The sequence below is a fragment of the Varanus komodoensis genome, unplaced genomic scaffold, assembly GCF_004798865.1.
Source record: "Varanus komodoensis strain SLA01 unplaced genomic scaffold, ASM479886v1 scaffold7_3, whole genome shotgun sequence".
Lineage (NCBI taxonomy): Eukaryota > Metazoa > Chordata > Lepidosauria > Squamata > Varanidae > Varanus > Varanus komodoensis.
Window position 1 is genome coordinate 16237222 of NW_025336480.1, and position 25010 is coordinate 16262231.

Genomic DNA, 25010 nt, shown 5'->3' on the forward strand with positions numbered 1-25010 from the left:
ACAGTCAATAGATAAAAACAAGAGATTCTTCTGAAATCTCCAACCAGGTGAAGGGGAGACTCTCCCCCAACCACCACTTAAAAGGAAATGGGGGTTCTACTTCCATATCAGTGCTAAGAGCAACTCTCCCAGGAAGGGAAATGACTTGACACAGATCCAAGAGGAGATTGCACCAAGATCATTTTCTGCCAGCACAGATGTCAGGATGAAGTACCCCAAGGAAGTAAAGGAGCTTAAGGCATACATGTGGAGAGATTGCCCGATGTTTTTCCAGTACAGGCACCCAGGTGAAATTTTCCCCCAAGTAAAGGGGAGAAACCCTCCTACAAGCACAAGAAGAATTTTGCCATAGACATAGTGAATCCAAGGAACCAGGCAGGCAGCTTAGTACGCAGCTGAGAGAGCCAGATGGTGTTTTTCCATTCTGAAAGTAATTTGCCTTTTTAAACTGCTTACTGCTATATGTTCAGAATCTGGCCAACTTTTATTTCATTCTTTACTTTTTCCTGAATCCTTAATAAATGTTTACCCCGTTTTCACTAAAACCTAGATTGCTTGCTTTGGGGATGAAAGAGGGGAGACTCCCAAGAGGCACTCCATATTTTGGGGGGCACACTACATTGCTTCAACATCCATGTTGCACACAACATGCTGAGTACAACCTACTCTGCTAAGGACACAGGCAGGCAGCAAATAAGCACAACTCAATGGAATCCCAGTGGAATTCTTCACCAGAATCTAGGTTTGATGCTACTACTTGTACAGCATAACAGCCCCCTTTGTTACTGGATGTATTGATTGAGGCCAAACAACTGTACTGATCCACAGTCCACATTTATAAATATCCACTATCAGTAGATAAATATGATATACAGTGTCTTATGGAAGAATGGAGTATCCTATTTTGACAAATGAATGAATTGCTTTGCTGGCATTTATCTCAGAAGGGGTAATGGCTCTCCAGTTAAGTTTAATTCGGCCAAAACTGATATTTCTGGTAAACTGGATGTGACAATGTCTTTTTCATAAAGGTTTATCTAAATCTGCCAGTTGTTGGAAGTATAATACAGCTACTGCTTCTTTCACTTACATATTTTGGCAATTCCCAATGGCTGCTTCTTTTTGGGAGGGTAAGATAAACTTTGTGATGGAAAGTTGTTTAATATTTATTTGTTCTTCCCTGTCATCTAACCTTTTCTTGGAACTCAATGCAAAGTCATTGCAAATGGATCTTTGCACCCTTGTGACAGCTAAAAGGCGAATAGCTCCACAGTAAAAGGCCATACAGTTAACTGCAGTAACACAGTGAGTTAAGGATTTAATGAAGCTTTCAATTTTTGAATGGGTGATCTTTACGTGTAATCTATAAATGGTTAAACATATGGTTATCTGGGCTGCCTTTGTTGAAGTCTATGCATAACCATCCTTAAGAATAATACTATATTTTGCTGTACACAAGCTTTCATGCAGGTGTTCAAGAGGAAATTGATAACACACCAAAATAAGCCATGCTGCTAATACTAGGCGACTGGAATGCAAAGTAGGAAACAAAGCAGAATCAAATGTTGTAGGCATATTTGGCCTAGGGCAGGGGTCGGCAACCTTTAACACTCAAAGAGCCATTTGGATCCGTTTCCCACACAAAAGAAAACAAGAAAACACCGGGCGCTGCAAAACCCTTTTGACATCTAAAATGAAGATAACACTGCATATATCGTTTTTTACCTTAATGCTATGTATATCTTCATATGATTTAGCTGCAGCTCTTGTTCAGTCACTAAAAACTGTTATTTTTAATCTTACATTACAAACTAGTAGGACTCCTTTCATATATTTTGAATAGGAGAACAGCTTCCTGAAGAGTTGAAGTCAGTGCTAAAGAGCTACATGCATTAAACAGCAAACCCTATAAGTTTGTCAGCAGTAAAAGCAAATGAATCTACCCACGTATCATTAAACGTTTGGTTTGCTTTTAACATTCAGATGAAGGAGATTACATTGGCACATGTAAGATTCCATTACACTGGAATCTTTTCAGCAGCGTTTGGTGTAACATAAGAGCCTGCAGGAAGCTTGTTTAGCAGAGGAATGTAGTGATTTACTTAACTAGCTGATTTACTTAACTAGCTAGTGCATTCCTGAGTGGAGCTTCAAGCAGATTAGTAGCTCTGCCAGCACGTGTTTTGAGCGACGGAGCCGCAGCAGAGGGGTTCAAGAACCATGTGCGGCTCCAGAGCCACGGGTTGCTGACCCCTGGCCTAGGGTAAGAATTGAAGTAGGAGAACAACTCATACAATTTTGTGAAGCCAACAGCCTATTCATTGAAAACAAATACTTCACCCATCCACCCAGAGAATTGTATGCATGGATCTCACCAGTTGACCAATACAGAAATCAACTAGATTGTGTAATTGGAAGCGGAGATGGAGAATCTATATTCTTTCTACCAAAACATGACCAGGGGCAGACTGCAGGAGTGACCATCAGCTCTTAATTTCAATAATCAGAGTCAAGCTAAAAAAGATCACCAAAAGAAATACAGTGGTACCTTGGCTCACAAACTTAATCTGTTCCACGACTGGTTGTGACCCAAACTGGTTGTGACACAAGTCAAATTTCCCCATAAGATTAAATATAAATAAGGTTAATCTGTTCTGGCCCCTCTGAAAGTGGTTGTGAGCCAATTTTTGGTCACGAGCTAAGTCAAATTTCCCCATAAGGTTCAATGTAAATAAGGTTAATCTGTTCTGGCCCCTCCGAAAGTGGTTGTGAGCCAATTTTTGGTCACGAGCCAAGTCAAATTTCCCCATAAGGTTCAATGTAAATAAGGTTAATTCGTTCTGTAACTATTTTTTAAATCAGAAAAAATTGAAACAAAGTGACAAAGAACAACAAAGTACTGTACAGTACAGTGGAGAACACTAACCTAGGTGGGGGGGGAGGTTATTGTTTTGAGGGAGAGTCCCCCTCCATAAGGACATTGGGGAGATCTCTTTCAGGGGTTTCCTCTCTGTCTCTTAGCTGCAGGGTCAATTTTGGTGAAAATTTGTCTATAGTCACTTGTTTTTTTGTATAGTCACTTGCAGAGGGGAGGGGGAGATGGGCCGTGATCATGCTGGCTGCCTGAGATTGCGGCCGTTTTTCCTGCAGGAGCCCATGATAACGCACATCTTCTCTGCATGAATGCAACTGCGATCGTGGCCATCTCCCCACTTGTGGGGGGGGGGGGAGAGATGGCTGTGATCTTGGTCACCACCCAATGCGGAGTTCACAACCCAAGTCAAAATTTTCATGAATTTTTTGTTCGTGACCCAATTTGGTCATGAACCAAGGTGTTCATGAGCCGAACTACCACTGTACAGTGTCAAAATATAACTTAGGTAACATCTCTGAAGAATTCAAAGTCTGCATAAAGAACAGATTTGCATTGCTCAACTTAATTGACTGTGAGCCAGAAAACCATGAACTGAGGCATTATTAGAGAAGAATGCCAAAGACAATTCCTGTAGCAACAAGAAAGAAAAAGCCTATATGGATGGCAGAAAGAGTACTCAGAGTTGCAAAGGACAGCAGAGAAGCAAAAGGTGAAAGAAATAGTGTCACATTCCTGAATGCAACAGTGGCTATCACATACAGTCAAAAAGAACTATTACAATGATCAGTGCAAAGAAATAGAAGAGAGCAACTAAAGGGGAAAATCAAGAGACCTCTTCCAGACGATCCAAGAAAACAAAGGAGAATTCAAGCATAGTTTGAGAATGCTAAAAGACAAACAAGGGAGCATACTATCTGACTAGGAGAAAATAAAGAGAAGGTGGAAAGAATATATAAAAGAACTATAAAGAGGAGATGAAAGGATGACAGACTTCTTCAAGTGGACTACTATGAAGAAGAGCCTGCAATATGAGAAAGCAAAGTCAGAGCTGCTCTGAAAGCACTTGCAAAGAATTATTCTGAGCTGCAGAAATTAATCAGTCCAAATCCAAAAAAAAAAATGTCAACAAATATGGAAAAAAAACAATGGCCCACTGATTGGAAATGTTCAATATATATTCCTATCCCTAAGAAAGGAGATGCCAAAGAGTACAGCAACCGTAACACCACTGAATTAATTTCCCACACAAAGTGATGCTCAAAGTGTTGCAACAAAGAATGCTCCCCAAGAATACTACAACCAAGCTGGATTCCAAGAAGAAAGAGGCACTAGAGATCATACTGCAAATCGCATTGTCTACTGGAGTACACCAAATAATTTCAGGACAAGATTAGTCTATGTTTTACAGACTATAGCAAAGCCTTTGAATATGTGGATCAGAAAAAGCTATGGATGATCCTGAAAGAAATGGGTGTGCCTCAGCACTTGATTGTCCTGATGTGTAACCTGTATCAGCACAAGAAGCTACAGTTAGGACAGAATACTGAGAAACAGAATGGTTTCCCATAGACAAGGTGTCTGATAAGGATGTATTTTATCTCCCTGTCTATTCAATCTGTACACAGAACACACCATAAATCTGGATTAGAATCAGAGGAAGGAGTGAAATTTGCTGGAAGAAACATCACTAATTTAAGATATGTAGATGATACCGTACTACTGGCAGAAAGTAGCAATGGCTTGAAACAAATCCTGCTAAAAGTGAAAGAAGAAAGTACAAAAGCAGGACTTCAGGACTTCAGATTTTAAGAAAGCAAAAAGCATGTCAACAGAAGAATTCTTTAACTTTACTGTTAAGAAATCAAAACATTCAAAATTGTGAATGTTTTCCACATACAGCAGCTCAGACATCTTTTAAAGGTAGTCTGCAACCAAGAAATTCTAGGACAAGTGAGACTTGAAAGGGCAGCAATGTAGGAATTAGAAAAGATAGTCAAGCATAAGAACATTTCATTGGAGACCAAGGTCAAGATGGCTAAACCATTGCATTCCCAACCACAATCTATGGGTTTGAAAGCTGCACAGTGAAGAAAGCTGACAGGAAGAGAACTGATCCATTTGAAACATGGTGCTGAAGGACAACTTTGATAATACCCTGGACTGACATGAGGACAAACAAGTGGGTCCTGGTTCAAATCAAACCAGAGCCTTCCTGCAAAGTAAAAACGACAAAACTGTGGCTCAAATACTTTGAACACATCATGAGAAGACAGGACTTCCTGGCGAAGACAATAATGTAGGGAAAGTTGAAGACAGAAGATGAAAGGGAAGACCAAATATGAGATTAATTCAATCCATAAAGGAAGCCGCACCTTAACTTGGAAAAGCTAAGTGAAGCTTTCATGGATAGGTCATTTTGGAAGGCTTTCATCTTTAGGGTTGCTTCAAGTCAGAGACAATTTGATGGCACATTACAACACAAATTCTGTCATTTAACATATCTTACCTGTTAAATGCTACTAGTTGGGACCTAAACATGTTACAATTTCCCATAAAAGTTATCTGAAAAACCTAAAATGTGCAAAGTTGCATTTCTGCAAGTAACAGGAAGCCAGGAAAGATAACTAGGATAGCAATCTCTGACTTATTCATAGCTCCTCTTATTATTTGCCAAAACTAGGAAAGACTACAATACACCTCAAGTGCCAGACATATCAATAGCTTTGTAAAGGACACAGACAACCATGTCAGCAAGTTTAATTGTCAATAGTTGTCCATTACCATCTGTCATCTATGATCAGTTATTCAGAATCCATTTGTAAAATATATTTTTTCCAAGCCGAAGACAATGGATAGATATGCTGGAAAGTCTCCATAACATAATGAAAAGCAATTTAAGAGTAATTTCCAGCTTATACAAATCATTTATTAAAAAAGATGTAACCTGATGTCATTTATGTCATTTCACAATTGTACAAAAAACTCAATATATAAATGGGTTTCTCCCTTTTTAATAAGGTACAAAATTCTATTACCTGGTCTATTTCAGTTTCAAAGTCATTTCAGCATTACTATAAGTAGAGCTCACTCACAATGGACCATAAACTTCTTGGGCAGAGCTATATGGACATATTTCGCACCTATTCAAATCCCTATTCCAGAGCTTATCAGGCTCAGAATATTCAGAATTAATCTACCTATACTCTCATTTCTCTCTGATACATGCAGAACTGCTGGCCAAGGTCATATCTTGCAAATAGGCTTATTCATTCCTACTTGATAGTGGTGTTCAAACTATTCTTTCTGATACTAATAGTCAATTAGTATTGGATTATCTGCAGAAACTGGTTTGTACGGAACATAAACATGTGTCTCTATCATTCAAATAAGCAACCCTCCTGCATCTTTGGGTGTTCAAAAAATCATGTAATTGTGTGCCTCCTAGTAGCTACTGTGCACACTAGAAGCAAAATTTGTTTTATGTGCTGGACGCAATTAAGGTTGTATTATGCAAATTTGTAGAAATGTGAAAAAATCATTTTCATTTTTTAAAAAGTCTACATAACACTGGAACAGCTAGTTAGCAGAGAGTATTGATTAAAGGTAAAGGTAAAGGTTTCCCCTTGACATTAAGTCCACTCATGCCTGACTCTAGGGGGCAGTGCTTATCTCCGTTTCCTAGCCGAGGGAGCCAACATTGTCTGCAGACAGTCTCCGTGGTCATGTGGCCAGCATGACTAAACACCGACGTGCACGGAACGCTGTTACCTGCCCACCGAAGTGGTACCTTTTCATCTACTTGCATTTGCATGCTTTTGAACTGCAAGGTTGGCAGGAGCTGGGACAGAGCAATGGGAACTCACCCCGTTGTGCACATTCGAACCGGTGACCTTTCGATCTACCAGCCCAGCAGCACAGTGGTTTAAACCACTGCGCCACCTGCGGTCCCAAGTACTGATTAACTTGTTACATATTCAGTATAGGTATTTCCTTAACACCGCAATGCATCTCATACATATTTGGAAATAAATCTATTTTGAACTGAGCTTCTACAGAAAATCTGAAAAGTCAATATTCAGGAAAGAATTGTTACTGAGCCATACCTACTTAACAAATAAAAACCAAGTATATTTCCAGATAGTCATTGTTTAATAAATGAATATAGTTTAAAACAGGTAATAGATTACTTTCAGTGGAAAACTGTTGTAAAAAATTAATTTAATCCCTGAAGACTCTGAAGTATCAGTTCTTTAAAGAAAGATACGAAAAATAGGATACTCTACTCATAGTCTCCTTTAAAAACCCAAGAGCTTCCCATTTCAAAGACTGAGTATACTACCTGCCATAAGTTCAATTCCTATATGCTGCCTATTAGAGCTCATAATTTCTGATGCGCTCTCAGCCAACCAACATATTGGAAAACTTTTGTACAAATTCATGTGTTCATGTGGGATTGCCCATATGGTCACTATGGTTTGTGTGATTCTAGTGGTCCCTGTTACAGTATTTCAGCTGCACAAGTCATAGAATTGGTTCATACAAAAGATGCCTTCATATTCATCAGCAAAAAGAGTTTTGTGGACTGACAGAAAGATGAACAAGAGGTTCCTAGATCAACTCAAGTCCAAACAAGAAGAAAGGCTGTCATACTTTGGGCACATTATGAGAAGGAAAGATTCACAGGAAAAAACAATATAATGCTAGGCAGAAGGGGAAAACCAAATGTAAGATAGATTCCTTAAACAAAGCCAACGCCTTCGGTTCACAAGAGATGAGCAAAGCTGTGAAGGACAGAGCATTCTGTAGGGCATTCATTCATAGAGTTGCTCTAAGTTGGAGATGATCTGAAAGCATATTAAAAAATGTATTGGGAACACTTAGTGTATTAAAGGAGTCATCATCATATACACTGGTAGGGGGTAATTTATGACCTGAGCATGCTTAATATACACAAAAAGCTGACCATCAGGGGATGGAATGGTATAAACTAAATACTGTATGGCATGAAATGGTATAACCTAAATAAAACTGTACCCTGAAACATTTTGTTGCAGATCCCACTTCTGTTGAGCAATTGCTGCTATATCAATAAAAACAGAAAGGAAGCAGCAGCACTGGTTATCCACTTAGCAGCATGCATCTTCAGGAGTTAATATTTCAACTGCAATATCAAATTAACAATCTCACATAAACATACACACTCAGCTACCTTATAGACAAGTGTGTTGCCTCTTTTTCTCACATTCTCATTTTTGCCACAAAACAGAACATAAATATTACATTTACTTAGATGTGTCTCCTTTGAAGTTGCTGATTCAGTTTTTGAGAACTCATTCCATAGGAAAGTCACTATAGCTCATGAGAATATTTGGTTCTTTTCAGTATAAAATTAAAGTAGTTACTGCAACTTGAATGACTTACTGTGAATGCAATGCCAAATAGACACCAGAGTCTTTTCCTTTATACTTATATGTACTTGGGGCAATTAGGCAAGTTATGTTTAGAATGAAAATTTGACTCTTACCACAATTCCTATCAAGTTAGTTCTAAGAAGCAGCAGTGTTTATTCAGCTGATGATTTTCCCTAACCTAGCATCCCCTAATGTACTGGACTACAATTCCCATAATTGACAGCACAGTCAATTTGAAAGCTGTCAGGAGACCTGGAACTGGAATTCTATAACATCTGGAGGACACCAAGTTGGTGAAGACTGGCTTAGCATGTGTTTTTTATAGTTAACAAATTAATCTCGTACAAGATCTTATTAATTTACACTTTCAAGTTAAATTGGGTGGGGAAGAGGGTGGCTTAACTTAGCACTCCAAGTTTCTTTTGCCAAGTTATGAGAGGAAAAATAAGTAGCCAGTAGCTCTTTCCCTTCTGTTAGGAAAAAGCAGGTGGTGGAGAGCAATTTTGAGCAGGATGACTGGAGAGAAAAGTACTAAAGTGGTCTTCTGACCACAGTTTTGCACTCAGAGACTTGCCTGAGACTACTTTTTGTTTAAAAGACAATCAAGGTAGGGTAAAAAAAAAGTCCACCGAACTTGCAGTTTGAGCTTTTGACACAAAAATACTTTAACTTGATTTTGTGTGTGTGTCAATGTACTGAGTACAGACATTTCTGTTTCTAACTGTAATAAATGTAAACCCCAGATTTTGATAACTCAAGGTCAACCTTTTACTGTGACTTCACCCTCCAACCAGTTATTACACAAATTATGTTATACAAAGTGTGTAACATATCATTATCTGTGTTCTGTCATATACTATGTTTCTTTCAGACAATATTTTCATAAACAGCTGTCAATAATTTAAAAATCAAATGTCCAAGAACAAATGGTAGTTCAACTGTCATACTGCCCACTGTTGGCAAAATCTTCAGTTACACCCAGGCTAACCCAAATCTAGTGCCAGCTGTAGGTTTTCCAGCTATCTCCCTAAACTATCTCCAGGAGAAAATAACATAAAATAAAAATCACCATACTGAGTACCAATATGTTTTTGGTGTTTATAAATCAAATGCAGTTCTTTGATTTACAATGTATTTTTAATGTAGCTGTCCACTTATGGTCCTGCAATCTTAGATTTATTCTATAAGATGACACTGATTCCATCAGGGATTTTTGTGATACCATCATAAAGAATAATAGATTACTAACTTGTTTTACAGATTAAACCCCTCACAAAATAATTATAAAATATTTTAAAATACAAATAAGTAAACCATATTCAACACATAAATGAACAAAGCATAAGACAGCAACAGTAGATAAAACATAGTTAAAGAACAGTACATCAAAACAATCAAATACAGAATGAAATAAAAAAGTCTTTAAAAGCCTCCCAAAGGGCAGCAAAGAGGGGGCTATTTGCATTTGCCAAGGAAGGGCATTCCCAAGATATGCAGCCATCACAAAAGGGTGCTGTCTCTGGCACTTGCTAATTTCTCACCAGTGGCTCAGATTATTTATGGATTAGGATTCAACACTTTATGCTAGGATTTTGGGGGTGGGGTGGGATTGCTTTTGCAGGAAAAAAAAGTACTTCAAATAACGTGTGACATACTAAAAATACCAAAATACTATTTCAAAAACAAGCAGCAGATACCTATCAAGCACTTCAGTTTACAAGTGGGGGGGGGATTCTATGTCACCCCCCCCATCATTCCAAAAATATGTTATGCACTGTCAAGTCATCTCTAACTTATGGCAGCCCCATGAATGAGTGCCTTCAAAAATATTGTCAGTAAACTATTTTATAACCTCACCTGGAAATGGCACCATACACAGTACCTTTAGTTTCATGGATTACACATGGCTTCAAAACTAGAGTGTGTCCATGAAGTGTAATTCAGTATTTAATGAGTAAAAGACAATTCAACATACCAGAACATGAATTCATAAAGGCATAATCTTTACAACTCCTAAACTTAGAGATAATTAATAAAATTGCAATTTCATTAACCTCTGTAACTTGTACCATGAAACCTGCACCTCCCAGACAAAAAAAGATAAGTTGGCTGGTGTCACACAACTCTCAATCATACTACTAGAGGAAGATCCACCCTTCTCTTCTTTCTTATATTTATATCCTACCTTTTCTGTTCTCAAGAAATTCACGGTGGCTGATAATTCCCCCTCTCCTCTCAATTTTATCCTCAAACAACCCAGCGAGGCAGGTTGGGCTGAGAGTCTGTGGCTTGTGCAAAGTCACCCAGTGAGCTCCATGGCTGAGTGGAGACTAGGACCCAGATCGCCCAACTCTCAGCCTAGCACTCTTACCGCTATACCACATGGGCTCTCTCTCAGTCTCTCTCTTCTCAGATACTATTCACACAGCCATTAGGCATGCAAGAACAGATTTAAAATCTTACAAGTTCCAACTCCAGCTTATTTTCTGCTGGCGACTGCTAGAACGCATGTACAGGATTCAGCATTTTCGGATTATTTGAAATATTTCACTTTTTGAGTATTCATTGATACAGAAGGCTGAACTTTTAGGAGCAGATGTACACAAATGGGGGTGGGGGCAGATAAGATTTTCTAGTATGTACCTGTCCCAATTTAACAGTGCAACTTGTGAAGAAGCATTCAATCACTGAGTTAAGAGAGCACATCTGCATAATTAACTCAGCAGAGAAAATGTAATGTCAAAGAACATCTGGTGCAATTGCAGAGTTTAGGAAAAACCACAACAAATATTAAGGTTTACCAAGAACATACAAAAAATATTAAAGATCACCCACATGCACCACTGAGCTTCTTTGGCATGTCTGAAATTTACAGATTTTATTTCTCTGCCACATGAACTATTCAACAATGCATCAGGTATAAAATAGAACGAGCTGGATCAGTTCCAAAAGAAAAAATAAGGGAAAACTGGTAAGTGCTGATGTATACCAATCTTTTCCAATAACTATTAAACTACCTAGGCAATTGATGACAGCAAATTTTAATGAAAATGCAATCTTAAAAATGCAATAAGTTATAGGACTGGAGTTTCATGATCCATCATGTTGATTAGTGGAAAGAAATGTAAACCTATTTATGGAGTGCTAAAAACAAATAAACAAGCAATCCACGTCTTGGCCACATTATTGTTTTGAATTCAAAATATTACATACAAATAGTGGACAAATTGTCATAAATGTTTTTAGATCAGAATGTTTGAGAAACGGGTTTAGTCAAAAGAAATATCCCTAAAAAGCATTCATGTTTTGCCCTTTTTGATCTGCTTGAATACAGAAATATATAATATGGCTTTTCCATCACTGGTTTTTAAGAGAAGTAGAAAGCAGGAGAAAGATTTTCAAATTGTAGAAGGAGCCTCCCTTAAGAGGCAAAGATTGCCTGTTAGTGCCAACCACCATGATTTATCTGTGTATATATCATCAAGATGAGGGAAGAAGGTAGAATGCAGTCTCACACTCCACTCATCCCAACTGGTACAATGTAGGAAAACATGCAGGCTGTAACCCATTAATTATTTTATTTATGCTACTATGTCCCTACCTTTCAATTTGCATATATAACCACTAGGATATAAATAGACAAACTTTAGGGCTTTCAGTAAGTTAGTGTCACTCAACCCATATTCTGCAACCTGGACATTTACTCTGCCTGGATGAAAGCATGCTGACTAAAGCTGAATTCAGACAAATAATGAAATGCTTTTGACCTTGGTCTACTTCTAGGGGATTCAAGATGCACTTGCGCCTAAACTCTCCTTATCAATAATTTCTTAAAATTCATTAATTACTTTCAGAAAAGACTATGAAATATTGAATGTTACTGATAACCATAAACAATTACTCCAGGATGAATATGCTTCCAATATTAAAACTGATCCTGATCCAATGTCAAATGCTCAGTACAAGCCAATACAAATATTCATATAGGGTTAATTTCAATGGATCAAAACAGTGTGTAATCCTGGATCACACTGGTTAACACAATTGCTACAGCCAAAGAGCACAATGACGTTACAGACAAAAAGGAGAAATAAGAAAACCCCATGAAATTAGGATGTAGAAAAATATAGGTCTAAACCTCAGAAAGTTATAAAAACAAAACCACATAAATATACTAATTTATATATTGTTCCCTTGATTCTTATGGTTAAGGATACCCTAATATTATTAAGCATTTTAAATTACTGTCTCTATAACTCTTTTCAGAGAATTTTATGACATTTATTGTGCACTCAGGCTATTGAGCCTTATGTTTACAACCAGGTGGAAAAAGCTTCCCTGTTCTTCTAAATAGGTTTTGATGTGATAAAAATCCTAGGTACTATATACCAGAATCTGCATCCATCTATGTGGATCACTCTTATGTGAGTAAAATCAGCTTTTACAAAATGCATCAGAATAATACTTCAGATAGAATACTTTACTTTCCCAGTTCTTTCAAAATTCACAAGATACCCAAAGACACTGTGAGGTATCCATAATCTGAACTAAGACAATCTCTTTTCAGTCTTACCCAAGAGTTTTTAAATAAATATAATAATTAATGGATCAATTTATACAATATTTTATTATTTTACAGCAACCTGCTATCTGGGGTAGATTAGATTACCTGCTATAGATAGTTCCTCTGATGGAACAGGTTTATAGACTGAATGCTCCTTGATTCAGTTTTGCTTCTGAGACAGAGATGGCCATGACAGGCAGACTAATTATAATCAGTTACAGTATGCATTGATTACTTTTTCAGGATGAAATCCAACAGTGTCTGTCCTCCATGAAATGAATACTGTTGGTGGAAAAGATTCTCCCTCGTCTCCTGCAGCCCTTTGGGCACCCCCAAAAAACTGCTCAGGAGTATTTTGAGAGCCTCTGAAAAAAATTAGGAGGGAAAGAAAAGGAGGAATCCTATTACCTGAGAAGAAATCTAGCTGCTTCTGGATGTTGCCCTATAATGCAAGGCCCTTGCCACCATTATCTAAACTTTAATGCAAATGATGCAGAAAACCATTAGTTTTGCCTGCTAAGCTTGAGCACGACATACTACCATATTATTCTAATTTTCTTCCAACTGCATTAACTCAGTTTTCTTCCTGATGAGAAGTTCTGGCTATTGCCTGTCAAGCCCTACATAGCCTGGACCCAATGGATCATTGGAACATCTCTCCTACGATTACCTTTATATATGTTGTAAAATTAATGAGCTCAGAACTGGTTCAGAAGTTTTACAAGGTAATACAAATGAACTTATTGCCAACAAATATTAAGCATGGGATTATTTGGTTTGGACATAATATCAGGAGAGGCTGGAAGCTTACCTATAAAGAATGGGGAATGAAACTGAGAAGTAACATGCAATTACTATGTTGTCGACCAAACAGATATAATGTATGTGGAGGCCAGATGACCTCCATGAGTCATAGCGGTGTTACTGTTATGGTCCTGGAACTCTCAGATGACCACCTGGAGTAGGACCATCTGGCAACATTTTATCGAACAAAGTTAATACCTTATGTTGTACTTTCAGAATACAAGTCCAATACAGGTATCCATACACCCTTGGCTATATTAACTTATTCTGCCTTTTTATATTTTGTTTCAATTTATACAGAAAAAGAGTATATATATCTTGTAAATGTATAAATACTGTGTGTGTTCCTTTATTATGCATGCTTATGTAAATCCAAAACCATTTCTATACAGATTGGGTTAGAATCAGGAACTGCCTTATGTGAATGGAAGGTGCCCTGGATCAATTTTTCACAATCTCCTCTTCTTCCTGCACTGCAGCCTATGCCAAGTAGCAGGGTCCCCCAACTTTTCATGCAGCTTTTGGAGAGGTTGGAAAGGCAGCCACAGGGAGGAGAGGAATCTGTTTCAATCAGCCCAGTTGCACATATGGATCCAAATCCATTAAGTGCAGAACCCTAATTAAACTTCCTATATAATTTAATGCACCAGGTAAGTTCAAACTATCCTCTAATACAGACCTGGGCATTGTACGGCCCGCGGGCCACATCTGGCCCGATGGCTGACCCTGACTGGCCCACATGAGGTCACTGGCAAATATTCAACCTGACTTCAGTGCACTTGTTGAAGCCCAAACCAGACTAGATTTCTCTCACTGAACAACAAAAAAAAAAAAGAACTGAGGTAATGCAAACAAAGCTGGATGCATTTATAGGGAATCCAAAGGCAACTTGGATTGTTGAGTTTTCTGTTTCTCTGTTCTAATTCATAAGGTCTATACCTTACTATGTTAAGCGCTGGGAGATCACATATGTTGTAAATTTGCGCTATATAAGTAAAATTGAATTTATTGCTTTTCATGTAATGTTAATGTTTTTGTGAATATTCATTAAATAGTGTTGTTCTGTGCTCCACATTTTCATTGTATCATTGTAATGTTTCATTTACAGTTTTTATAGAGATATATATTGAGCAGAGCTGTTAAGTGTATTGGTCCGGCCCTTAACAACTGTCAAAGTTTCTCATGTGGCCCCATAGGAAAATTAATTGCCCACCCCTGCTCTAATACATAGGATGAAGCATGTAGGAACTTTATAAACAAGCCAATTTTAATATGCGAGCCAACAATGCTACACAAAGCAACTCAACAAATTCTCATCAGTTGAGAAAGAGAGAACAATTAAAGTTTTGAACACCACAACATTCTTCAATTTACTTAAAATAGCACTTTCCTAGAAATTTCATTCTATTGTCTAGAATCAGAAATTAAAATCTGCAATTCTAAGGGAGTAATCCTATAGATTTTTAGGCAGAAAAATGCCCTGTGAGTCCCAGCATAGTTGGTTGGGAAATACCAGGGCTTGTAGGACCTTTTCTGTCTAAATAAGCATAGGATTGCACTCTAAATAGATACAGCTGATTTAACTCAGATCAGTGGATGATAGTATTAAGATACAATCCACACCAACTGATGTTTACATGACTAAAAGAAATATTAGTTTATTTTATGTTCTCCAAATACATAATATTCAGGAACTTGTTTCCCTTTGTGAAGAAGCCAGTATAGTGCATTGCTAGATTTTTATATGGAAGGTTTCTGTTCAATGCCAGTGAATGTCCATTAAATGCCATTTCACATACTAAGAGAGCAAACCAAAACTTGCCTCTGAGGGACAATTTGACAGGAAACTCGATCCAATTCCAGCTGACTGATGAGAATACCTATGATATGCTTTTGCTGTAATACATTTATCAGCCTTTAAAGTGCCACATTAAGGTGATGGTTTTCCTGTAGCAGTCTATGGAAATATCTAAGAATATGAGATCTGTGTTCCCAACCCTGTGTAAATTAAGAAGTCACATATTCTAAGTGCACATCTAAAGGGTATCATGCATGAAGTAGCCCAAATTGTAATCCTAATCTATTCCACAGCCAACTTCCAAAGTATTACAGCACTTCGAATTAAAAGAAATATGTGAAACCTGAAATGTGGTGTGTAGGAAAGTTCCTTTCTGTAAACATTAAAACATGAACAATTAACAAAGCTGTACAATCCAGAGATGCAGCCGAGTTTATCACACAATAAAGAAGTGTAACAGAAAAGTCTTACCTCCATTGATTGGTAAAGGTGCCAGAAGCAGGCCTTTAACAGCTACTTTGGGAGAATCTTGTCCATAGCGTCCACGCTCAAGTATTAGCAAAGTAGGTGTTGAACGATCTGGATTCAATACAGTCACATTTATGAGAGCTGTATAATATGCTTGGTTGGTATTATCTGCACTAGCTAGAAGAGCATAACAGTTAAACAGCACCAAAATGGGCACAGAGGACAAACAGTTCCAGTAAGGCAAAGCCCACTTTAAGATCATTTTCAGCCCTAAAAATTATTACCTCCAAAAATATTCCTGAATAAAATAGTTATGTCTATCGTGTGCGTAAATGCATGTTATTCCATGCCAGTGTCAAAATGAGTTGTAACCGCAAGAAAAGGCAATTAAGAAATTCTGGATGTTTGGCCCTTTGCATCCATTCAACCATTTAAGATTACTGAGGAAGCTTAAAATTACACTGGAGAAGGGCAAAAGAGAGTGACAGAAAGAAACACTCTCTATTTAAACGGTGCAAACGAATCAGAGCGAAGAAGCCGATATAGTCTAAGCAATACAACTGCTGGAAGACAGACGACGGAAACAGCTTATTTGGGGGGTGGGGGTGACACGTATCCGAACGCTTTAAGCAGAAGATGAACCTCAAGAGGCCAAACAGCCCTTCACTCCGGATTTCTTAAGGGGCGCCGCGTTGGGCCTGCCAGCCTGCGCGCCTCTCCTGGGGCTTCCTCTGAATTACAGTCAAGACGGCGACGAAAGAAGCAAGGAAGCACGGCCAGTGGCGCCGGCCGCTCTAGCGGGGCTCTCCTTCTCCAGCGCCGGCCAAAAGGGAAAGGTGTCACCGACAGTCCAACAGAAGAGAAGTACTACGGGAAGGTGGTGGTTAGGTAGCGTCGTCGCCCTGCTCGAGGCACAGCAAAGGAAGGAACGCCAAACGCCGCCACCAGGGCTGCTGCGACTCGGCCCGGAGGCTTCGCTGCCGACGGTCACCCTCAGGCTTGCAGCTGGGCGCTGACGCGGAGGAGCCCAACTTCGCACGCAGCCTCCACGGACGCTCCCCGGCCCCGGACGAGCGGCTGCGGCTGCGGCGGCAGCAGCAAGAGCTCCATGGAGGCTGGCTCGGCTCCGACCGGTTCGTGGCCCCTCTCAGCCCAGTCGCGAGCCCAAAAGCGAAGGGGCAACTCGCGGCGCCGACGGCCCCACCCACCGACTAACCGCCGGCCTTTCCCTTCCCTTCGCCTCAATTACAACAACGGCCGCCGCCAGCGCCCGAGCGGAATCTGATGGCGGAACCACCAACTGCAACCTGCCGGCTAGGTTCTAGCGCCGAGTGCGCAGGCGCACTGCGCCAACCCACTGCTCCCCTCCCCCACCGCCACGAGGAGGTGGGCGGGAACTCCAGCGAAAAGTCACACCCACTCCTGAGAGGAGGGAAGGCGCGCGTGTAAGAGTCAGTGAGGATGCGGGAGCGAGCCTTCCCCTGCCAGGGGTGGCGTGGCGTGGCGTGGCGTGGCGTGGCGAGAAGAGCTGGCTCATGGTGGCAAGCCGAGCAGGAAGGCAGGGCGGCGGCGGCGGCGGCGAGGGAGCTGCTGCTGCTGCGGGCCTGTGGGCATCACAAGCGAAGCAGGAAAAAGCGGCCAGCGCAGATGCTACGAAGCCCCGTTAATGCCTGACAGTCCTGGATCAAGTGTAACACGACCGCCTACCACGAGGACGGATGCGTCCTCCCGCAGCACGTCTCCGGCGCCCCCCTTCCCCGGCGTTGCCAGCCATTCGAAGCAGCGGGTGCTTCTCGTTAAACGAGCCGGATGCGGTCCTCTCCTGAGAGTGGAGGGGGCTCCCCTTCCACTCGTCCCCCGTAGCCGAATAATTTCCCTCATCAGTATTCAAATTCTAGGCATAGTCCTCAGATAATGTCCATTTACAATTTACAGCATTTAACTTTGCAACTCTAAGCCAGGGCGACTGATTTTATATTGTAAACTTGTTTTATATTTTATTGTATTATATTTTAATTGATATATTTGTGAGCCACCCCGAGGCTTCGGCGAATGAGGCGGCATAGAAATTTTCTAAATAAATAAATAATGCTTCCATACTGAATCAATTGCTATGGGTGTTTGTATGTGTCTAAATTTCAAAATAGTTAATCGTCCAGAGTCTCAGCCATTGAACTAAATGAAAGAAATAAACTTTAAATGTTCAGGCCTATTGAATAGCTCATTGGTAGAATAAATGTTTTGCACGTGAAAGGGCTCTGGTTCAAGCCTTAACATTTCCAGTGAGGCTAGGAGATCCTTGTCCGAAACACTGAAAAGCAGCTCCCAGTCTAGATCTGGACCAGTGTTTTTTAACCACCAGTCCACAGACCAGCACTGGTCCATGGGAGATTTCCGGTGGGTCTGTGGGGAGGACCACATCCCACTCGCCATGGCCTGGCATCGGGGCTGGCTGTGCTCCACCACCTACCTCTTCCTCAGTTGGCATCATGTTCAAGGGGGAGCACCAGTGCCGTGGGATGGGGAGAAAAGGGGACAGACAGCACAGTGGGAGCCGCCTGGGAGCCATGCCTCACCGATTTCGGAATTTTGTTCTTTTGTTGACACTTCTTGTCGCTCAGTTTCTGGTTGTTCTGAAGAATTTTCTTTTTTTGGTATTGTGTTTGGAAACTAATACACAGAATACTGTATTATGTGTGCCGTGCTTTTTGTTTCTGCCTCAGCTGTCCCTGAGGTGGTTTTCCTGTGGTTGAAAACCACTGGCCTAGACAACTGAGCTAGGTGGCCCAACAATTTGATCTGGTGCAAGGCAGCTTGCTGTATGGGGTCGACTTTTCTTCAAACAGAAAAGTTCTACAGCTCTGAACATTTAGCAGCCAGCCATGCTGGCCTAGGAGTTGTAGGACCGTTGTCTGTTCAAGCATGCACTGGATCCCACCTCCTATGGACTCTTCATGTTGTTGAGGGTCCATAGGATCACTTGGAGCCCCAACTCTGAGCCTGTATGAACTCAGGCCTGGGACTTTGAAGGCTGAGTCCCCAACTTGTCAGTAAGGAAAGAAACATGCTAGCTGACTCTGAAAGGCTGCAAATTGCCTCAACATGCAAGAAAAGGAGTGTGTCACACAGGCTTGGAGCAGGGAGAGGAGGAGGCTGGGGCTGAGGGCTTATCCTATCCTGCCTCCTTCCCTTCCCCCTCTGTAGCGCTTCATTAGGGAGCCGAAACCAGGGTCCAGATGAAATGCAGGGGGTGAGAAGTGGTGCCAGGGCAGATTGGCATCCGTGTGCCTTGTGCTGTGCACTGTATGCACCTAAGCCTGAGAGTTTGGAAGCTTATATGCACCTAAAGCAGAGGGCATTGGATTGTGCCCTAAAACAATCTAAAATAATAGTATATCTGCTTAACAGAACTATGGATTAACATACAGATGAAGCCATAAAGATCCGAGCTTGTAGGATGAAAAGTGGATGGGACTAGTGCTATTAGAATGCTTTTCCATAGTGGAGTGAGAAAGGTTTGCTTGCTTATTTATTTATTTATTTATTTATTTAAACACTTTTCTATCTCATTCCCTACAAGAACGTCTTGGGATGCCTCAGGTTGGCCCATACATTTGCCAAACTGTCAAATGTGGATGCAGCGGAAGAAAAACCAGAAGCATGTTGAAAAGTTTACAAATTGGACTGAAAAAAAGCTTTGATGTGATACAATATGTGGCCATTGATATACAGTATTCCATTTTCTAACAAAAGTATTCATCAGGCCAGTGTTCTTTCACAAAAACTTGCTTGGTGCTTCTGAACTGTATCTGTATAAGAGTGGGGTCCCCAGAGTTGTGCCCATGGCTGCTATTGTGTCCACAGACACTTCTCTTAGCACCTGCCAGGCTCCCTGCCCTCCTCCTTTATATTTTATGATTTAAGATATTTTAATTTAAAAAATTAACTGGGAGGCTTGCATACTGCAGAAGAAGTGCTGGTTTCCAGCTCCATATTTATGTACAAAAAGGCCCACATGGGCTTAGAGACATTCCTAGAAAATAAAAATGGTGGGTAACTGCAGCCTAGCCACCAAGTAATCTGGGATAGTAGAAAGTTTCCTCAGGAGGAGAAGAGTGCCTGAGAGCACCCCAGGCTGGGGCAGGGGGTGTAGAGGGATGCAGAGGAAAGAGGGGCGTTTTGCCTCTGCCGTGCTTATGAGAGATGCTTCCCCACTATCTGGGTGGCTGTTCTGGTTGTGTGTCTTTGTGTTTCTCTGAGCATCACTAGTTTACATTCTGTGAAAAGAGTATTTTGTTTTGATTTATGGGGCAAATATGTGATTAAGCATACTTGTTACTTGTTTCCAAGCTTCATCTGTTTGCCTCTGCAAATTGAATGTTGAAGCAGAGAAGAGAGTGGTTTGTGATTTCAAGCTCAAACCCCACCTCTGCCTTGTACTTAGGTTCTTGGGAAAGTTATTTTTGTTTTGTCTTGCCAGTCTGCCTTGTGCAAAATGGGTGAATTGTGAACAGGCTTTGAGAATGGTAAGTTTGTTACCCAAATCTTGGAAACCTCCTAAGGTGGTAAGTGTGCCTGGTGTGCCGGACTAGTAACAAACCAGCTGAGATGGGTCTTTAGAAGGAGGCGGCTTTATTCCAGGAATACAGGGGACTCTGCACAGGCAAGCAAAGCAAGGTTGCACGCAGCAGCCACCCAAACAGTGCAGGTTTCTAACTTTCATAGAGCTGGTTAAGCGATCTGTTCTCCCTCCCTCTGCTCCTCCGGTTGTTCTAGTAGCACATTCTTGTTCCAGTCTAGTCTGGCTCCAACTAGTTTCAGCTGCCCCATCCTCCCTCCCTTGGTATTTGGGAGAGGTCACTTCCTTAGCTTACTCAGGGGTCAGCCATCACTGTATACGTGACAAGCTGGAGTGCCTGGATAGCTGGATTAGGATATATTTGCCTATCAAGTTCACCTTATGACAGCCATTTTGTAAGAGTCCCTGTAAGACTCTCAAAATACCAAGCAAGAATCGTATCAAGAATCCTAGAACAGCAGAGGTGGATGGGCCAGAGGACCATCAGGTCCTAGCCCCGCTCAGCGCAGGACTCCAAGTTACACCCCCCCTCAAATGGCTGTCAAGTTGTGTCTTGCATGCCCTTAGTGTGGGAAAGCCCACAATCTGCCTCGATAGTGGGCTCCATTTTCATACTGCTCTAACGATCAGGATGTTTTTTCCTGATGTCTAGCCAGAATCTGGCTTCCTGTCATTGAGCCCCTGTCATGCCATGTCCTGCACTCTGGGATGATCGAGAAGAGATCCTGGCCTTCCTCCGTGTGACAGCCTTTTCAAGTACCATCCTATCTCGCCTCAGTCTTCTCTTCTCAAGGTTAAACATGCCCAGTTCTTTCCATCTCTCCTCACAGGGCTTTGTTTCCAGTCCCTGGATCATCAACATACTATCCTACATGCAGTAGAAATGTTGACTGGGAAGCTAAGCTTCTAATCTCTGCTCTCCTGTGATACTCACTGACTGGCCTTCAGCAAATCATTGCTTTTCAGCTTCATTTACCTCACAGGGTTTATTTATTAATTTCATTTTTATACCACTCAGTAGCGGAGTTCTCTGAGAGGGAGTGAGAGTGCAAGGGAGAGATTACATAAGTTAAAGTTTGTTAGGATCTTCTTAGAGATCATAAATCAGGAGTCATCAGGGGTCACCTTACAATCCCTCCGGTTTCCTGGGTTGCCCAGCAACAGTAGCAGTCACAGGTAGGCTGGAATAAACAGGAGAGGGAATCCTAGGAAGGGCTTTTTAAATGGAGCAAAGTTTTTGAGGGAGGAGGAGGAGGTGTGGCAGAAACACAAAGGGTGGGGTGGGGGAATACAAACCCGTTTTTTTTCCTAGCCATCCTGCTCCAGAAGCAAAAGGGGCTATTGATCTTATTAGAAGCTCAAGGGACCAAGTTGGAGGATTGGCTGCTGGGAACAGTAAAAGAGACCTCCCAGTACAGATTACAGACAGGAAAATAAAAGACCAAGAAGACAGAATTTTTTCACCCTCACAGCAAAGTCAATACCAGACCATTGTGACCCCAGGACTAGTTACCTACAAGTTGCACCACTACACGTACATTTATTCTGATCCTGCAGCTACATGCCTACCTGTGTTGAGAGAGGGGCATCTACCCTGATCCTGCAACTCTCTTCTTGGTCTGTGGACAGTCTTTCTACTGCCAGGCAGCCATAGCACCCCACCCATATTCCTCCTGGGTCTGCTTCTGCTTGCCAGTATCGCCACAGGGCATGCCTCCCTACCTGGCAGCTACTTACTTTAGGCTCCAAGAAAGGATTCTGTTCCTGCTTGAATGATTGAATGGTCCCCTATTTAAGCAAGGATTAATTAAAGCTACATTTATGGTTTCTAGTGACTTGCTTTGCATGACATGCTAAACAATGGTAGCTTAGCACATTATCCAAGCCCATCATGGTTTTATCAGGATGGCTTAAGTTTTGTTTATAAGAAGTGGTAGCTTCTTGTAGTGCCTGTTCACCTTATTAAGCAGCTGTCAGAGAACTACCTTTACCAGATGCCTCCACAGTGCCCAAGCAACACTGGCGGGCGGGTGGGTGGCAGAGGCTTCCCCTCCCAATCATGTTCACAAGCCTTTTCCAGCTTACCATAGCTTGTTGCTTAAAAATAAAAATCTTCAGACTGTGAAAATGGGCTGTGAATCCCTCTTTGACAGCTACAGGCAGTCCCTCCAAAGGTTTATTAATAGTATCTCGGAGGGGCTCTCTACGCTGCCAACTATTTAGGCAGTCTGTATACCTGTAACATACCTGTATTGTTTTCTGCCAAAAAAAGAAAAAAAAAGTTTAACTCCTTAGACATTCCACATTAAAAACAGAGGTTTGTAGTTTGACAGGTCAGCTAAGGTGTCCAAAAGGTATTATCCCTGTAAATTTAATTCCTACCAGATTTTCATGTTCCTAAGATGCTAGCAAAACTCAAGGGCCCTGGGCACACATGAGTTCCCTCCAAAAAGGAAAGAAGAGAACAAAAGAGGATCTTGCTATGAAAAGGGGTTTGAGATTCCCCCGCCCCTTCACAGGGAGCATGCAGGGCTTTGGAAGCATTTGACAGGCCGCCTTCCAAACGCGGACAGCTTCTTCCAAAGTGGAGCTTAATTTGCCTGCACCCCCCTGGGTCCCACTGGGCAGGGTGAGGGCCTGCTGCACTTTGCCAGCAGGCACCCTCCTGTCTATTTCCCACTCTAGGCTCCCATTACTGCTCCCCTGTAACTGCAATTGTGTTTTAAGATCTTTTCTTTAAAATGTAACTAGTTTGAGAGTTAGGGGAGGGAAAAATTTTTAAAAATTGGCAACCATAGGGCAGCCCTTCCAAGCTGCTCATGGGGAGCCCCACAGGGAAGGCTTATATCTGTCTAAAAGAGGATCATGAAAGCTTGGCCACTTACTTTTGCAGACTGGAAAAAAACCTTTTTTCAAGAGACAGAAAAGCTGTACCAAACCAAGCCTAACACAACGCATGATTCTGGCCATGAGTGGGGACATCTGGTGCTCCTGTGGCCTTTCCTGGGATACCTGCAGGGGGACTGAGTGGGGACAAAGGTCCTGCTACTCAGAATGCGCCCAGTCAACTACTTGGTATATTGCGGGGTAGGGTGACCAATCGTGTTGACCAGTCTTGCCCACTGTCATGTCATTCCTTTTGGTGGAAAGCAAGGGATATGACAGATCCTTCCCGATAGGTGTATTATCTGTGAGATAATGGTTAAACTCTTGCCATTTTGTTCAGATATAATGTGAACCGATCCCCATCAACCTACCTGAGTCTTGAACTCGGCATCTAAAACTCTGCTCTTGGTCTTGCCATTAATTAAGTTCTGCATGACAGGGGCTAGAGACAGGCACATCTTGGACATAGCCCTGTGACTGTGAAACTTGCTCCTCAGGAAGATTGCTCCTCCTTGTTGCATTGGATTCCTAATTTAAATGGCAATTTTCTATTTTCTGTGTATTTGCTGTATTGAATAGTAGCTTTATATAAGTTTAATATTGTAAGCCACTTTCTTAAGGCTCTTAAAAAGGTAGGGTATAACTAGCCAAATAAATATCAGTAAAGAAAATGAAAATGTATGATACTACTCTAAATCATCACTTCTGTTCTTATAAATGCCACAGAAATAACCTAAAAGGAAACTCAAAAGTGGGAAGTCTTCCAATTGTTCTTATGACAAAACAACTGACATAAATATGGCAACTCTTGCTAAGCAAATTGTCTGGCAATTCTGCAGAAATAGATGCTCCCTTGTTAGCAGCAATGGGGTGCCCCATGTTGATAGCAATGGTGAACATTCAAAAACCTGGTTATTGTAGTTACATCAAGTGCAACTGATGTAACCGTTGTGACATACTAGATCACCAGCATGCTGGTTTCATTTTTTTAATGAAAACCAAATTTCTCGCCTTTTATGAGGCTTTCCACAAAAGCAGTGTGCATTACGTGTGCGTGTGAGAGGGGGCTTTGACCTGCAGAGCACACCAAAGGCAGGTAACTTGTGGATCTGTAAAATCCTTAGAGATGTCATTTATGAAAAGCTCTATAGAAATGTCAATACAATACAGGAAATGTTTTTGAAGCAGTAGCCAAATGTTCTGCTTTCACATCACATTTTCCCCCTCTCTTGCTTGGGAAATGCTGGGTGAGGAACCACAATGATTTCACTAATGGCCTCTTAGCATTTTGCAAAACTCTTCATCTTTTACCCAAAGGACTATGTGGCAACAAAAATGAGAAATATACACATTTCACTAGTGTCCTTCTCAGGAAATATTTACTGCTGTGTCTCACCATGCCTGGAATAGGGACAGGAGCTTACTTAGATGGGCAGATGGCTTGACAATATTGAAGACAAATGTATTCCACAGCCTTACTAAATCACAGGAAAGCCCAGCCAAGCTTCTAACTTGAGCTTTGACTTTAAGCTATAGGAAGGGAATACGGAGTTGTAACTCACTGCTCCATCTTCTACAGTCAATGAGAGATGCTGCATATGTTACCTTCCCCGGTGGCTCACCTG

The 25010-nt window shown here is 41.2% G+C and overlaps 1 protein-coding gene across 1 annotated transcript in view; it reads right to left on the reverse strand.

The window, feature by feature from the left end:
- The window catches only part of RNF130 (ring finger protein 130), a 61827-nt gene extending 44592 nt beyond the window's left edge, over positions 1 to 17235 (reverse strand). Inside the window, exon 1 of the mRNA XM_044454246.1 lies at positions 15924 to 17235. Coding sequence (XP_044310181.1) covers positions 15924 to 16182 — 259 coding nt within the window. The 5' untranslated portion in view covers positions 16183 to 17235. The remainder of the gene's footprint in view (positions 1 to 15923) is intronic.
- Between the last annotated feature and the right edge of the window lie 7775 nt (positions 17236 to 25010).